Source organism: Amphiprion ocellaris, chromosome 14, assembly GCF_022539595.1.
Source record: "Amphiprion ocellaris isolate individual 3 ecotype Okinawa chromosome 14, ASM2253959v1, whole genome shotgun sequence".
NCBI classification, from domain to species: domain Eukaryota; kingdom Metazoa; phylum Chordata; class Actinopteri; family Pomacentridae; genus Amphiprion; species Amphiprion ocellaris.
The window spans coordinates 3,764,915-3,782,322 of record NC_072779.1 but is presented as its reverse complement, the minus strand read 5'-3'; the positions used below and the strand labels follow the sequence as shown (position 1 = coordinate 3,782,322).

The following is a 17,408-nucleotide window of genomic DNA, read 5'->3' as shown; positions in this document are numbered from 1 at the left end:
AATCGATATGAACTCATTTCTGAGAATCAGATAGAATGTATAAAATACTATAGGAATATAATTATAATTGTTAATTAAAAGTACCTCAGTATAGCTGAGTACTTATATTAAAGTAATAAGGAAAAAGGTGTTCAATGTCTTTTGAGTTTCATACACTAATATGTATGATAAAATTGGATATAATGAAGGCATAATATTGGATAAAATCTTGAAGTAAAGTACCTGAATGTCAACATTAACTCACTTTTAACAATATATAATGTTAAAATAAGACCCCAATAAAACCACAGTGAGACAAAACTACTTAAAGTACCTGAATGTCAAGTTGAACTCACTTTTATGTGTGAGATGTGTTAAAATAAAATATTATAAGACTATAAAAAAGCCATAATTGCATAAACATTGCTAAAAACAAAAACTAGAGTGAGATTTGCTTACTTTTGAGTGTCAGACACAATATAATATGTTATGTTAAAATATAGGAATATCATAAAACCATTATAGTGGATTAAATTAGTCTAAAAATACCCGAAAATCAAGACAAACTCACTTTTGAGTATGAGACAGACTAAATATTATGGCTGCTGTGACATTCTCCAAAAAGGCACCACAACAGAAACTCACTTCGTATTTTAGGAAAATAATGACCAAAAAAAGTCACCATAGGTTCTCGATAAACTCACATTTAAGTGTCAGAAACTTGCTTCATGTTGTACCTAAATCATTTTATACGACTATTATTGGCACTATACAAGATGACACCAACATAATCTCAGTTTTTGAAACTATAAACTGAATGTGAATCTACATATTATTTATAGGCTGGGCGTGAAACTCACTATTATACTTGCAGACACTGATTGACATTAAATAATTAAACTTAGAACACTGCAGATTTAACAATAGGCCTCTCTTGTAAGTCGTGCGATAATTCTTTTCGGTATCAGACTGTTTTATTAGTCATTAGAAACCCGTGATGGATTATTAAAGTGTTGCCTCTAATCCCAACATCCTCCACGCACAGAGCACTATCAGTCTGAGCACACAGTCACTGCTGCTGCGGACTAATATCACTCTAATGGTGAGTAATATAGATATGGAGATTTCTGCAGGTGTCAGAAAACCAGATAGTGCGTTGAGTGAATCCATTCTGTGCGCGCTTGGTCCGACGCGCGCAGGATTATCGCCAAAATATGCTTTTGTTTTTCTAGGAGGCGCATTTTCTGCAGCTCAAAAAAGCCGTGGAAATAAATCACTTAAAGTCGCTTTAAGTTGTTAACTTCCTGTGTTTAATATGAAATATGCAGGTTGGATGGAATCATGACGCACACCAAACCGCACCATTACGCTGCGTAAAAATCCCCCCAAGGCACGTTTAAAGATACACAAATAATCAGTTTCTAAATAATAATTCTGATATGTCAGAAAGGTTTTGCGGTAAAATAGAATAAATTAACTGATTAGAAATTCGTAAAGTGATAGTTCAGCCTCCTCGTTCATTGAAAAATTCTGGATTTGAGGAAAGCCAATCCATGTGCGATCCGGGTTTCAGGTTGCATTTTGGACCTGGATAAATTCGGCAGGTACATTCAGATTTTAGATGAGCTCAGAGAAGCTTTAAATCAGCCTTTTACATGTTCTGTGAAGTGAAACTCAAAAGTTAAGGAAAGTGACACCGACCCAAACACATTTTTACGCACGCCAAAATGTACAAAAGGAGCGACAATGTGTCGTTAGGTTTTGATGAAAGCAAAATCGCGTTAAAATATTGCAATAAATAGCGATGTATGAAATATATTTCGATATATCTGTAATAGAAAATAAAACCCGCAATATGCCTGGATTCATTCCCATCCCTTAGAGAAAAGTGTAATCTGATGCGCAATAAAGAAAAAAAATGAACTCGACTATACGCGTAAAAGCTCCAAAATTAACAAAAGAAAAAATCAATTCCGTAGTTTCCGCCCAGATAACTACTGCTTAACCCCCAATAATCCTTAAAAACCTTCATATTTCTGAGATAATCCTTTCAAACTGAGTGGATCAGTGCTGCAGATATCAGCCAAGCTATTTATTTTGCTGCTCTTCGGGGAGGGAACAGAAATTGGACTTTAAACAAAGACTCCTCTAAAACATGTACTTGAAATAAACCTCTCTTTTCCTGGAGTTTATTCAAACAAACATGTTACCATAAACACATGAGGACTTTGAATCACCTTTTTGTATACAGTTTAGGCTAATGAACTTACTTCTGCAAAGTCTTACATTATCGTACAAAACACGTTGCACTCATTTAAACATGCGGGCTTCTTTCTATTTCAGCAAACAAAATGAAAAACAGTTCAAACGGGAGGCGTCCTGGTGGCACCCAGCATATATATACGGTAAATAGAAAGCACACAGAAGCAGTATAAAATATGTACAGTAACGTCTAGATTTCTTCTTTTTTTTTTCTCAGTGGGTCTGGTTTCTTTAAGCTCGACGTTTTTCTTCCCCCCCTCAGTCAGTCTTCAAAAGCAAGCAAGCACAAAAAAAAATCCCATTGTCTGTTTCATATGGTAGACCTGTATATATTTACATTTAGATATGTACAATGCAGCAATGTAACACGTCTTCATCATTTAAAAAAAAAATCCAAAAAACCTGGACATTTAAATTGCTGTGCAAGTTCATTGGTAAACACATGTAACCCGCATAATCCATTTTTTCTTTTTTTTTTTTTTTTTGGAAAAATGATTGCAACTAATCCAGTTTAGTTGTCTTTGATTTATTTTTTTCCCATCCGCAGGTAGCCCATAAGCTCTGACACCGTGTCCGTTTCTCACATATATAATTTTCTATTTGTGTAAATTTTCTGGCGCGCCTTTGGCCCGTCAGCTGTTGTACTGACAGGCGTTCAGGCTCGACCCGGGGCTCTGCAGGCCGCTGTATCCAAACGTCGGATGCTGCTTGGATTTCAGTCTCAGCGTGGCCAGGCTGGAGTTGCAAGTGTCCCGGTAAACGCTGTACGGAGAGCCGGGGGGCCCGTACGGACACGCGGACGACGACATGGCGGAGTTGATGCCGGACGTCCCGATCCCGTTCAGGTTGCTGATGTTGTTGAGGCCCGGGGTGGGCATCCCCGGCACGGCGGAGTGGCTCATCCCGGAGGCCATGGTCATGGAGGAGATGGAGTTGGGCGCGGAGAACATGGACTGTGAAGTGAGCGGACTCATGGAGTTGAAGAAGGTGAAGTTCTTGGTGGACAGCGGCGCCGGGGTGAGGCCCTTGTTGGTCCAGTTGTTGTAGGTGTAGGCCGGGTACATGTCGTCGTAGGGCTGCATGAGGCCGCTGAACTGCGGCAGGTAGCTGTTCTTGCAGAGGTCCATCTGCTGGTTCCGCTCCCGCTTCCTCCACTTGGCCCGACGGTTTTTAAACCAGACCTGCAGAAAGCAAACGCAGCAGCACAGTGGAGCAGAGACACGTTAGAGAAAGACTCAACAACAAACAAACATGAATAAATAAAAGATTCTGCTTTAGTCTTTTAGGCTGTGGCAAGTTCTAATGACCAACAAACCACAATAAATTAGATGAATTAGCTTTTTCTCTACAAGCAAATGGATTTTTAATTAACTGTCAGAACTCTGAAATAGTCAAGATACACTGTAAAAAAAAAGTAAGTTTTTTAAAAGAAAATCAACAGCATTTTACCCTTATTTTATTTAAATTACAGATAATATACAGTGGTGAAAAAAGACACCCTTAAATTTTTTACACAATCTCAAATATTGTCATGAAATATTTCTGGAAAAATCTTTTTTGTGTTTCGAAAGGTGTAGCTGCATAAGAAAGACACAAACAGATACAAATTATACTTTTTTGTTTATTGCTTACAAGAAAAACTAACAAAACTAAATTCTACCAAAGTGACCCAAGACTAAAAAAGTCTTATTTTTATGGAACCAATCAGTTTTAAGTTTTTAATGTTTTTTTTAAGGATTTGTTTAGTATTATGGCTGTAATTCTTAATGTAATATACATGCAAATGTATGGGGCGTCCCAAAACTTTTTCCACCACTGTAAATATAGTAAATCATGGAACAAATGTATTAATTGAGATATTGACTGTAAAAAAAACCTAAATTAAAAAATGAAAAATAGGTCAAACCTATAATTCATGCCCAAATCTAATCGAGAAATGATAACTCCTTCTTTTACAATGTGCGACTGTAAAATTACACCATGTTATTGTATTTAAATCTGCTAAAAAAAATCCCTCTATTACATATTTTTGCTGTTATTTGCATTTATATTACAGGATTACACTGTTCAGATTTTGTTTTCCAGCTCTCTTGCTGCTAGGTGTTCACATTTATTCATCTATTTTTACCGGATGTATTTTTACAGTGTAGTACAGATAACCTGGACTCCTGAAGCCCACATTAAGAAAAACTAGAAAGCTAATTTCATTAAGTTGTCTTAATTTGACTTCAATTTTAAGTGAACTAATGCAGAATTTGCATTGAAAGTGCATCAACTTAGTCACACAGCCCTCTCCAAAGTAGCCAAAGCGTTGCCTTGTTTTTAAATTATTTTTAAATATTATTTTAGCCATAAAACTTTGCTCCAAATCTCTAAATATCACAAGTATGTGTTAAATGTGCATTGTGTTGTAAAATGGAATGACATTGTACCACTTTCCCCCTCAATATCCTAAATTATAGTTTCATTTTCTTCTAATTTTTTTTTGCTTGAAAGTGTCCATCTCTCCAGGGTGTATGGGTGTTTGGACCACTAGACCCTTTAAAAAAAAATATCAAATTGTTTCTACTATTAAAAATAAATATCTAAACAAAACACACATCAAAATTAAAGATTATTAAAATATTATTCCATTTAACCTGAGTTGTACCATTCCTTTAAAAAAAAATAGTGTTCGTTTAAATATTTAAGAGGCACAACCAGCAGCCCTGCAGCTAAATTCTAAATTTGAAGCTGCAGTTTTAAATGAACTGAGAGCTCCTTTAATACAACTATATCCCTGTAATGTTCTCTGATAACATTATATTACAGGGAAAAAGCAGATACTGCACTTTTAATTACGACGAATTAAACAACACAAACTATTTGCCCCTTGGTCAAAGTTCTAACTTGATTTCTCTGTATCTATTATTTTTTAAATTAACAAAAATGTATTTGAGCCTTTAAAAGCGCGTTATTTTCCCCCGAGTGAAACGTATCTTTAGTTTTCGGGTGTTTTTGAGAGTTGCTGAGGCTTTTTTCTTTTCCTGCAGTGAACACATTAAACTGGATTTGATCCTGAACGTTTAGTTTGCTGCGTCGAAACATTGATTCAAATTTGAGAATGATCTTCTGCTGCTGGACTTTAAATTCATCCAGTAAAAGTGATCCTGTAATTTGCGCAAAATAAGTGCGTAAAAAAGAAAAAGGGCTCGAATAAAACCGTGATAAGCGACCCGATTCCAAACTTCTCTTTATATTGCAGTATTGTAACCTTCTGTTTATTATAAATTTTATTTTTTTAGAGTTGTGGCTTATTTGAGATATAAAGTATTAAATGAGCTCTTTAGGGCAGAAACATCATTTAACTTTTGCTCCAAATCTTCATATATTAATTTATTATAATAAAATATTCCATGTGGAAAATTCTACTGAAAAATCCTGTTAAATTTCTGCAATTTAATACCACTTGTGACATGCTGGAGTGAGTTTTGTTGTTTCAAAAGCCTATTTTAATTTCATAACAAACTAAATCAATAGTAGCAGCAGCTTAAATGAGGTGTATTAATGTTAGTTTTACTGCTTCATCTGCACCAGTGAAAGGAGAATTACTTCTACTCTGACTGCAGCTGAAATTAACGTCTGCATGTGTGGAAGATGTATCAGTATGTGGGTCAGACTGGCTAAAATAAAACCAACAAGTTTACACCCCGAATCAAACAGCGCAGCGGCGGATGAGTGTCAATGAATCAGAAACGCGCCTCTGGAAATCCTCACGCCTTATCGAAAGCTGACAAAACCTCCGTTAGTCGGCACTCTGAGAGTCATTTTTAATTCATAGTAGAAACAGTTTACAAGTGGCCTCATCACACGGCACTGGGAGGCTATTTATAGCGGCGCAGGGAACAGGGTGCTGCCGACAAATTGTCCACAAAGACATGAGCGATGTGACAGAGCCGTGGAGGAAACACGCAGGCTGCACTTCACAGCTCGTGTGAGACTCCAGTTTCCTCTGCAGAAGGAAACAAAATGTACACTTTGAGACACGAAAACCTCATTAAAGTTCATTAAACGATGGTGAAATTCGAAACAGCTGAGCTCACAAATATCGTTCAATTAAACAGATCATCTGAGAAGCTTGATTAAACGCCGAGAGCCTTAAAAAGGTCACTTCCCGACTCTTTATTAAACGCTCAGAAATGCTCAGACTGCTCCGTGTCACGCCACCATCTTTACAATGTTTTCTTTTGATTCAGCCAAAATGAAAAGGCTACACTGTTTGAAATTCACCCCTCCTCGGCTGCAAAAGTCCAGCACTCTAAACTTGTTCTGAGACTTTTTACTGTTTTTTTCTTCTCTCCCCCCTGAACTCTAAATAACTGTATGCATTTTTTATGCAATTTGAGACGGAGGGTTTTGCAAGGACGGGCTGTCAGGCGCCAGCAGCTGCAAATGAGAACCAACTGCAATTGTTTTGTGTTTAATACACGTTTCATGCAACCACAGTTTTTTCCCCATCAAAAATGTGAACTTGCACAAATACCTGTTTTAACTAATGAGTGTGGAATTTCTTTGGTCACCAAGACCAAAAAGGCAATTTTTAAGTATGGTGTTGACGCTATTTCTAAGAACCTACCCAATTAAATACAATGTCCAAATATGAGTTCTTCCTCCCACGCTATTAAATGCATCCTCCTGATGCTAAAAACCTCCTTTAATACCATCACATGTTGTTTCTATTCATTAAGCAGATGTATCTGGCGACGTGACCATTCTCCACGGGAAGAAAGACTGGTGATGATGTCATCAACAGACAAATCATCCACTGGCTCCATTAGCAGCGCGGATACACCCTTAAAAAGGATGTCTCACTTCCAACGAAGCCAAGGAGGTAAAGACAGCTTCCATTTCTGCTAAAATTTTCAACATGAAATATGTTCGCATTAATGCGTTCTACTGAGACCTGCACTTCTGGTGCTGTTTGTCAGAAATGCGCAGCGTTGCACATTACGCACAGAAGACTCAGGGTTAGTAGAGTCAGGGATGACTGCAATTTAATATCCGTTAACGCTACACTTTTGAAAATCTCCCAGTATTTTTTTGTCAGCGGATTTCCTTGAGCGTGTCTCTGAATTATATCACAGGTTTAGTTTATTACTTTCTGAGCTGCTTAAAGTCAGCAAAGTGTTTCACAAGAGCTCTGTTAAAAGGTTGGATTTTCACTTCAGCAGGAGGATACTGATATCAGACAGTGAGTCCGTGATGTCCTCAGCTTAGGAGGTTTTTTCCCCTGCAGAGTTTTATCAATATATGGCCAAACAGCATCAAAATGTTGGTGGGAACAGCTGAAATAAATTCAAGACGTGTGCATAATTAGCTAATATTTCAATGTAAATCTTAAGTTTAATTTATTAAATGTGGAATTGCTTTTAAAAAAATTTGGTTAATATAATTTTTAGTATTTAACTGAACATTCCAAAACTTATTTGGTTCTCGTGTTTTAAAAATCGTCATTTATTTATTCAGTTATTCCGGATTGGCCCCATTTTTAAGAACCACTCCACAATGTTCTATTTGTAATAAATAACCTCCTTGTCAAAGCGTGTTTACGCACGCATTACGCACACTTGACGCACGGCCGTCGGCCTGCCTGCTGGCTTCTTACCCGGACTCTGGCCTCCGTCAGGTTGGTCCACACGGCGATCTCCTCCCTGGTGCTCATGTCCGGGTAGCGGTTCCTCTGGAAAGTGGCCTCCAGCTCCTGCAGCTGCTGGCTGGTGAAGTGAGTCCGCTGCCGCCGCTGCTTCTTCTTCTTGGGGTCGTCCGCGTTCCCATCGTCGCTCCTGTGCTCAGCGCTCCTCTCCTTTTCTGTGGATGAGAAGTCGTGGTGAAATAACTGTTTGCTGCACATATTAGCCACTTTGAATTGCATGCAAATAAGGGACGTTTTGCATTGAAGAAGTTGGTATTTGCACTTAAACCGTAAAAATATGTCACACTGGAACGTGCACAAAATCCCCCAAAAACTAACGCTTTATGTCAACCGTAAAAGGCATGAAATAAGCAAAGCCAATGCTATAAATACATTATTTACAAAGCTCTTCAAATAAATAAGCCCCAGAGGAGAAGTGACAAATTAAAGCCAAACATTTACAAACATGTCTGAGAGTTCTACATCGATTCTTCCAAACACACTTAGATCTGCCTCGATTGTCACACATTACGACGAGGTCTGCCCACTCTTATCTGCCGACTGCTATCATGTATTTGCGTCCTAACAACATTGCCTCATTAAAGTGAAGGGGCCACACGTGCAAAGGTCACAAAAAGGAAATAAAGCGTCTTGAGTGTTTGCCATAAATAAGCTTCAAACTTTAAAAGCAAAAGAATTTCCACCCAGACAATGAGAAATAAATGACCTCCACCTATATTTTGTTATATCTTCCTTATATGGGCTGAGGCGGAGAAGAAAAGGCCATTTGTTTTTTCTAAAAATGTGACAAGTTTGAAGAACAAAAGGCGTCTCCTGGAATTAATACAGACCTTCTGGCTTTTAGTTTAGATTGGTGGATGGGCCCAGTATTTATAGGTCGTTTTAATGCATTCACTGACGGCAGGCCAGGCTGCTCTGCACATTTTTCCCTGACAGACCTCGGGATCCTGCCAAGTGTTTGGTTCAGCCAGCACAATAAACAAAAAAAAAAAAAAAAAAAGGGGTGTAACTGCACCAAAACCGGATTTTTCCCTTGCTCGGTATTCCTGCGCATTAAACTCGAGAGCAGAAAAGTAAGATTTGCGGCAAATGGTGCATTTTATCCATGTGAACTGCAACACACGGAAATAAAGCAAGTTAAATATTCAGTCTCCTTTTTCTGTGGCGTTAAACTGCCGAGGATGTTTCTCTGACAGCTTGGCCGTAAACGTGCTTATGGAGACGTAAAATAAACTGTTATTGCACTGAGAAGAAGGAATTGAGTTGCTAAAAGCACTCTGACTGTGTACCTGCCAACTCTGTGTCTGAAGACTCGCTGCTTGAGTTCTCTAAAGTTTCTCGACTGCTGTTGGAAGTTCTCTGTAAATGAAACGCGGGGGCCACGTCGCGGGGCGGCGGTGCTCTCACTGCCTCTGCGATTCTGTCCAAATTCATCCCACCTTGAAGAGAAGGATGCGTAAGAAGAGGAAACGGGGGTGAATCCTGGGGTGCACAAAGTTCTCCTCAACAGCTGCGCTACAAAAAATCCACCCGCTGTCAGACACACACCACGACATGAGAGGATGAACCATGCAGGGAGAATTTCCACGACAGTTCTTTTTTGTTCTTCCTCGAACTTGGAAGGCGTAACAAAAAAAGATATATATGTTAAAAAAAAAAATCAACCGGTTCCCTTCCTCTGCAGCAGTGACCGCCCTGTGCGCCCTCCTTCTACCCGCTGCAGAGAAAAGCTTCTGCCCGCTGTGGCCGAGAGGAAGCTCCGGCTCTCCAACCCACACAGGAGACCCACCCATCTCCCGTCCCCAAAACGAGCGAGTCCCACCCACTAAACCTGCCCGCTGCAAGAAAACACCCACCTCGAGCAGATACAGTCTGACGTCAGACTGCAACACATGGAAACGAAGAGTGCTCTTAATTAATTAGACGTTTGCTTTCTGTTCATGCGCGTCACAAAACATCTTTAAATATGAGCGGAGTGAAAATATTAAACTAATCTGAGAAAATGAAGCATTTTCAAGACGCGAATCCACCATAGCGGCAGTTTCCTCAGACTTTTAAGACTCAGTTTTGAACTGAAGCTGGTTATGATGGATATTTTTTGCAGCGTTTACGTTTTTTTTTCTAGAGTTATCGGGAGCGCGCAGTGCAAAGCTTTGCGCTCTTGGAGTAAAATAGGCCTTTTATTCGTGCAGGCATGTTTGAAATCTGTCCAGCACGACGCAGCTGGGTGCGCTTATACACACACACACACACACACACACACACACACACACACACACACACACACACACACACACACACACACACACACACACACACACACACACACACACACACACACACACACACACACACACACACAATGTATATCTCGGGTATGTACTGAGCTGGATAAACATTTGCCCTCTAACACGGGCCTGCCCAGTTACTGTTTTCTCGGTATGAAAAGTGCACGATGCTATCGAGTTTATTGTGTGTCTGAATGACAGACACTGTAAACTGACGGCTCATTCATCCACGCTCACAAAGACACAACCAGGACAAATAAATGGCACATCAGACGTCTTTGTCGTTATTCAGCACGATGTGTTTTTTGTATCCGGACAGTTTTTTTGTGTGTAGCAGGGCCAACGCCACAAATTTCTGCTACTAAATACACCAGAGAATAGTAATGTGTTGACAGCAGCAGATCTATACGCGCTTTATTTCGCTTTAACAGCCATCGGTTTGTAAGGAGACATTTAAAAACATCTTTAAACTCAACAAACAGGCTCTATGGTCAACTAGCTACGTCCAGTAATTCCACCTGGTTACACCTGATGGTGACACATTGGACTTTGGTTTTTCTTATCGGTGCACCAGACGGCCCACTACTGTTTTCCAAATCAGTTATCCAAATCTGAACCAAATGGCCTCCTGTTGCATCGTCTCAATAAAGATGCGATGCTCAGATCAGATGCTTTCAGCGTGTCCTCTAGAGGGATTATATTCTCTCATCCTGCATGCACAGCGTTTGCAATGTCTGACAGGGAGCTTTAAGGGTTTCCTCTGGACGTTCATGCGTCCAGATTCTGAGTAGCTTATCTTAGTGTGTGCTGCTCTGGAGTGCAACAGGCAGAAAAACCTGTAGTAGTACAGCAGAAATTAGATGCGTTTTCGAATGTGGTTTCTTTCAGAAAACGTCTGAATGGTCGACTTCAGGTGTGGTCTTATTGCAACACTTTGAGGTTTTAGTAAATCTGTTGCGTTTTGATGACTCAAAAAGAATCTCAGCTTCATTTTAGACCTGGATGAACAACCTGTCAGACTTTCTTTAGTCTCTTCTTACACATTATGGCCATAGACCTGTGTTGGGCCTGTGCGCCTATAATTGAACTCTGTGTGCGGTAATCTCCGTTTAACGTGACTGTGGTTTGAATCATTCACATAGTAGACCTGCAGAGTTTTATAATCTTAAAATAAAAGCAACCATTTGCAAGTCAAGTCAGGAACTAGTTACCATTAAATCTGTTTTTCTTTGAATTTAAGAGTTGAAATCTTCCTCAACCCTCCAGAATTATTCAACTCTTGAGAAAAATCCAACTTTTGACTCTTTCTGCCAATCAGAGAAATACACTTCTTAATCGTGCCTCTGCGCAATTACGCAAACTGAGAAACTCAAGCGAAACACAAACGAGGTCACTTTACAAATGTCCTTTTCTGGGTTGATTACAGACTCCTAGTTTTTAGCCTCCTCTGCAACGTGAGTCCAGCTGACCCGCTGGTTTGTTGTGGCCCGACCTGTGATCTACATGATGTATATCTCGGGTATGTACTGAGCTGGATAAACATTTGCCCTCTAACACGGGCCTGCCCAGTTACTGTTTTCTCGGTATGAAAAGTGCACGATGCTATCGAGTTTATTGTGTGTCTGAATGACAGACACTGTAAACTGACGGCTCATTCATCCACGCTCACAAAGACACAACCAGGACAAATAAATGGCACATCAGACGTCTTTGTCGTTATTCAGCACGATGTGTTTTTTGTATCCGGACAGTTTTTTTGTGTGTAGCAGGGCCAACGCCACAAATTTCTGCTACTAAATACACCAGAGAATAGTAATGTGTTGACAGCAGCAGATCTATACGCGCTTTATTTCGCTTTAACAGCCATCGGTTTGTAAGGAGACATTTAAAAACATCTTTAAACTCAACAAACAGGCTCTATGGTCAACTAGCTACGTCCAGTAATTCCACCTGGTTACACCTGATGGTGACACATTGGACTTTGGTTTTTCTTATCGGTGCACCAGACGGCCCACTACTGTTTTCCAAATCAGTTATCCAAATCTGAACCAAATGGCCTCCTGTTGCATCGTCTCAATAAAGATGCGATGCTCAGATCAGATGCTTTCAGCGTGTCCTCTAGAGGGATTATATTCTCTCATCCTGCATGCACAGCGTTTGCAATGTCTGACAGGGAGCTTTAAGGGTTTCCTCTGGACGTTCATGCGTCCAGATTCTGAGTAGCTTATCTTAGTGTGTGCTGCTCTGGAGTGCAACAGGCAGAAAAACCTGTAGTAGTACAGCAGAAATTAGATGCGTTTTCGAATGTGGTTTCTTTCAGAAAACGTCTGAATGGTCGACTTCAGGTGTGGTCTTATTGCAACACTTTGAGGTTTTAGTAAATCTGTTGCGTTTTGATGACTCAAAAAGAATCTCAGCTTCATTTTAGACCTGGATGAACAACCTGTCAGACTTTCTTTAGTCTCTTCTTACACATTATGGCCATAGACCTGTGTTGGGCCTGTGCGCCTATAATTGAACTCTGTGTGCGGTAATCTCCGTTTAACGTGACTGTGGTTTGAATCATTCACATAGTAGACCTGCAGAGTTTTATAATCTTAAAATAAAAGCAACCATTTGCAAGTCAAGTCAGGAACTAGTTACCATTAAATCTGTTTTTCTTTGAATTTAAGAGTTGAAATCTTCCTCAACCCTCCAGAATTATTCAACTCTTGAGAAAAATCCAACTTTTGACTCTTTCTGCCAATCAGAGAAATACACTTCTTAATCGTGCCTCTGCGCAATTACGCAAACTGAGAAACTCAAGCGAAACACAAACGAGGTCACTTTACAAATGTCCTTTTCTGGGTTGATTACAGACTCCTAGTTTTTAGCCTCCTCTGCAACGTGAGTCCAGCTGACCCGCTGGTTTGTTGTGGCCCGACCTGTGATCTACATGTCAGGTAAACTCGCACCAGCTCAGGCCTCCGCGCCTCAGACTCGGACTGTCACCGGCGCCAGTCTCGAGCTTATTCGGCCATTGTATGAGAGCGACTTCTGACATGAGATCCCCGTCCAACCGGAAAACTCCCCCGAAGGCCCTTCGAAAAGACAATTGTGCAAAAGCCCTCAATGATCAACCTGCTTTTCTCCATCTAGATTTGCACAGAGCGTGTGTTACAGAGGGTCTCGTCCAGAGGGGCTTTATTTTTTACACCGAATGAGGAACTATGGATGTAATTAAATTAACCAATTAAGCGGTTTTTGCATTTTTATTGCAGAATTCAGTCGTTATTCCAAAATCTTGCTCCAACGTGCGTCATCGCGGCCTGTTCGAGTCATCGCCACAGCCTGCCGAAGTGATTTTGGGCTGGAAACCACCATCCTGTACCTGCTTATTCACTTTCAGAGCAGCAACAACGTGCGTAAAATGTTTTTGAGGAGATATTTGGCACAATTTCAACAGATAAGTGACCTCAAGGACCTGGTCATCAGCAGGTGGTGCTGACTATGCAACGGTGTGTGTTGTTTAGTGGAGGTTACTGGGTACATTGCGTATCCATGAAACACTTTTGGGTAGTTTTTTAGGCTCATAAAGTGAAAAAAGTGAAGTAACTCTCAAAATATGTAGAAAATATACTGTATCACACACTGTTAGCAACATTTACCATAATGGAAACCATTAGAAGGCAGCTACAATTTAAAAATGATCCAAAAAATCACAATAAAATCACATTAAACCCAATGACCCTTGAGGTCCCCGCAGGAATATTACGGGATTTGCAGCACATGGAGATTCGCCATGGTGGAGCTCTTGTGAATTCTCCCTTCCTCTGTCCACATATTACAGGCTGATAGATGGGGGTAATCTAAATAGCCAGCCCTCCTCAGCCTCCATCCCTGCCCGCGTCCCGCTCCTCCTCTGCTCTGGAGGGCACTTGCGTGTGATGGATGAGTTAAAAAGCCTTTCCATCCGGCAGGACAGGTTAAAGGCCAGTGGCAATGCAAACACTCATATTTTTCCTCCAAGCAGTGAAAATAAACGCGACGAACGCCATTAATCACACACCAAACACACACAAAAAAATACAGTCTTGATATGTTTTTTGTCCCTCTTTGGGCAAGAAAGCACAGTAAAGCCAACCACGGGGCCGACAAAACAAAGCGTATAGAAAATTAAAGCTGGCGAGCAGATTCAAAGGCAGGGCGGCAGAGGAGATGTAACTGGACACGGTGAGTAACTGGAGACGCGAGGAGCTGATTATTGCCTTGGTGATGGTTTCCCTGCTCGGTCCAAGGCCTGTTTGACCTGCAGTCTGACTACCAACAACCAACCTGGCAGAGGGAATGCAGGTGTAAATAAAACGACCTCTAATGGTCAGCAAAGGGAAAAACTAACAGGAAAAATCTAACAAAGTGTCAGAAAATGACGAAAAAGTCTCATTTGAACGACGTATTTACCACTTTTACGCATCAGGCGACTGCTGTACGATGAAACATGTTTAACCTCATTTGAAATCGCTTCGTAATACGTGAAAATATAAACTCACAAATCACCAAAAACTGTTAATAGAGGCCCTCCACGATTGATAAACGCAAACTAGACCGGAATTCAAACCGTATCATCCTGTTTCAGTGTAATTAGAATCTAGCCTTTCAAGCTGAAGCTGGTTTGTTATTATAAATGATTATTTCCTGAAAGAAAATGAGATTAAAATAGATTGCACTCAGTCAGTCTCAGCCTCACGTGTGTGTCTGCCATGTAAATGCCTAAAACCCCGAGCATTGTCCAAAGTTTGCCCGTCTCCATTTTACGCATGGCTCTTCCTTTGGTCTGTGATTAAATCCAGAAAACCTCTTTTTTATTTGAGTTAAAACTTTGTTATTGTAAGACGAAGATGACATGAAACATTTTCCATTCTGAATTCAGCTTTTTGTAGCTTTCTGTCCATCTGGCTTTATTTTTCTTTTTTTTTTTCTTATTTTTTTCCTCAAATGCAAAACAACTCGCCAGGAAATCATCATCATCAGAAACCAGCTACAAAAAATAAAGGAGATTACTGTGTGTAACCCCAAAAATGGAAATGGTTCAGTGTGTTTTCATTTGATATGTATTTGCAAGTCATTTTTTTTGATAATTCTCCCTATCAGCGTGTTTTTATGCTCTGAGCTTTAATTCCCCACATATTACGCACATTGCAGCAAAAAGCCGAACAGCAGATGTCTGACTTTGCTCCAGACTGAGACTGCAGAATCATTTCTCTGTCCTTAGTTTTTCAGAATAGTTTTGTTGATAGTAGCTGAAAATTTTCCATGAAAATTATAGTTGTCCAAAGGCAGTTTAAGTGTTAAACCGAGTAAAGAACATGTCATACCTGTATCCCCACAAGAAATCACATTCTTCGACAGATTCAGTTCCATTCCAGTTGCCTGAAAAACACAAGAAAATTACATCAGAAGACATTCCTCACATCAAAGACTTTAAAAAAATACATTAATTTTTTTTACATAGTGTTATATTCCGATCTTAACGTGATCCTCTGCGTAAATTAAAATGATTTCAGCACCAGCAAGTTGTTAAAATAATAATAGTAATAACCCCACAAACGGAAAACTTCATATTTCATGTTTAATTCTTCCTGCGTCCTTTTCTGAATCTACTTTTGTTTTAAAATATCACTACGAAAAGAAAATTCCGAGACAAGGCAAACTGCGTAATAAAAATAACAATTACACCTACATCAAACGACATTTCTCCAAACGTATTCACACATTTTATCATTTTTTTAAAAAAATCGTTTCTTCTGTAATAAAAAACGCTCTCAGGCAGGTTCTCATGCTTTGTGCTCACAGTAACATCCTTGACCCAACATCACAGACACTGAGTTTACCTTTGCCATGACACTACACACACTCACAGAGCCCCTCTTATCTACAGGAATCCCTTTGCTGCTTTTATGCCCTCAGTAAATCTTCACTCAGCTCCTTTCTGTCCCCTTCGTGCTTCAGTGCTCGCACACGCCTGCGCTTTGTGTTCATTTAAGGTGGCAGTTTTTTGCTGGAGATAATACAGTTAAGCCTATGCTGCATATGTCTGATAATGATGCCCAAACACTCTGAACATCAGCGACTAAACTGCTAACTAATATTTTCACGGATCGCCTCTGTGCGTAAAGCTGCATCCTCTCGGCCTCTTTACGGTCACTGCAGCCTCCCTGACCCCAAACTAGCCGCCAACACGCGCTGCTTAACGGAATCACTACTTGTCAACATTTAATTTTCTATTTCGCGCTGCGCACGGCATCACGCGTAACTCATATTTCCAAACATCAAGAGCGGCATGCCAGGCAGTCGTCTCACCGATTCCCACAGCTAAAAGAATCCGCTGGCCAGCTTTTTTTTTTTTCAAACTCACCAGTTGGTTCCCAGCAGACGACAGGAGAAAAAAAAACAATAAAGCCTCACAGTTTCCCCATGCAGGTGTTCAGTAAATCCAACTTTTAGCGTCGGCTGCGCGTAAACGCTGCGTCCGCGGTAATCAGCGCTTTGGTTCCCTGCGCCGCGCTGCCGTTTGGTTTTCTTCGCGAGCGCTCCGCTGCACGCCTCGCGCTGACGTCACGACACCGCGACCCCCCGCTGCCTCCGCCACCCTCACCCCCCCACCGCCTCCCCGCCGTCACCCTCCTCACCCTCCTGCAGCTCCAGGCTCCTCTTCATCCTCTCCTGCGCGTCTTCATCCGCATCACTTTTATCCAAAAACAAAATCTTCATCTCGGTGGCCATCCTCACCTGACATCACCCCCATCTTCATCCTCGCCTTCATCACTTCATTTTTTCATCGATTTCTGACCCTGCTCTTCCTCCTCACCTTCTTCCAGCATTTTCTACATCAGTTTCTAATTTTCATCTTTAATTATATTCTCCTGCTCTGTTATTAAAACCACTATGATCAACAGCAGAGAGAGTAAAATTAGAAGACTATAATACACTCTCCATAATAATAACAATAATAATAATGTTAATAATAGTAATGATATTGATCATAATTTAGATTTTTATCATGTGCAGTAGAGCCCATCTTTTCATTGCCATCCACGTTTTAAAATAATTTTCTGTAAACTCACACAAGTCGTCTTGAAATTCCCTAAAATGGTCAGACTGCTTGAAAAGACACTTTCTTTGAAAGGAAACACACATCTTATGTTTTC

General features: G+C 40.4%; 1 protein-coding gene across 3 annotated transcripts; it reads right to left on the bottom strand.

Annotated features, from left to right (window-relative positions):
- Positions 1 to 2,140: 2,140 nt before the first annotated feature.
- Positions 2,141 to 16,763, bottom strand: pitx1 (paired-like homeodomain 1). Of its 3 annotated transcripts, XM_023271165.3 has the most exons (5): positions 16,616 to 16,763; positions 15,576 to 15,630; positions 9,223 to 9,372; positions 7,886 to 8,088; positions 2,141 to 3,422 (listed from the first exon to the last, which is right to left on the bottom strand). In XM_023271165.3, exons 2-5 carry the CDS (start codon positions 15,619 to 15,621, stop codon positions 2,874 to 2,876), a joined length of 948 nt encoding a protein of 315 aa, XP_023126933.1. In that variant the 5' UTR covers positions 15,622 to 15,630; positions 16,616 to 16,763; the 3' UTR covers positions 2,141 to 2,873. The 3 variants fall into 3 exon arrangements, with proteins under 3 accessions (XP_023126933.1, XP_035804468.1, XP_035804450.1); XM_035948575.2 differs by lacking the exon at positions 9,223 to 9,372; XM_035948557.2 differs by lacking the exons at positions 15,576 to 15,630; positions 16,616 to 16,763 and adding an exon at positions 9,482 to 9,682.
- Positions 16,764 to 17,408: the final 645 nt, after the last annotated feature.

Bases quoted from the DNA above. Each gene is read 5' to 3' on its own strand.
- pitx1 (XM_023271165.3), bottom strand. From the start codon at position 15,621: ATGGAACTGAATCTGTCGAAGAATGTGATTTCTTGTGGGGATACAG. The intron at 9,373-15,575 runs GTATGACATGTT...CTTCTCTTCAAG, and splicing joins GATTTCTTGTGGGGATACAG to GTGGGATGAATTTGGACAGA. The intron at 8,089-9,222 runs GTACACAGTCAG...TCTCATCCACAG, and splicing joins TTCAGACACAGAGTTGGCAG to AAAAGGAGAGGAGCGCTGAG.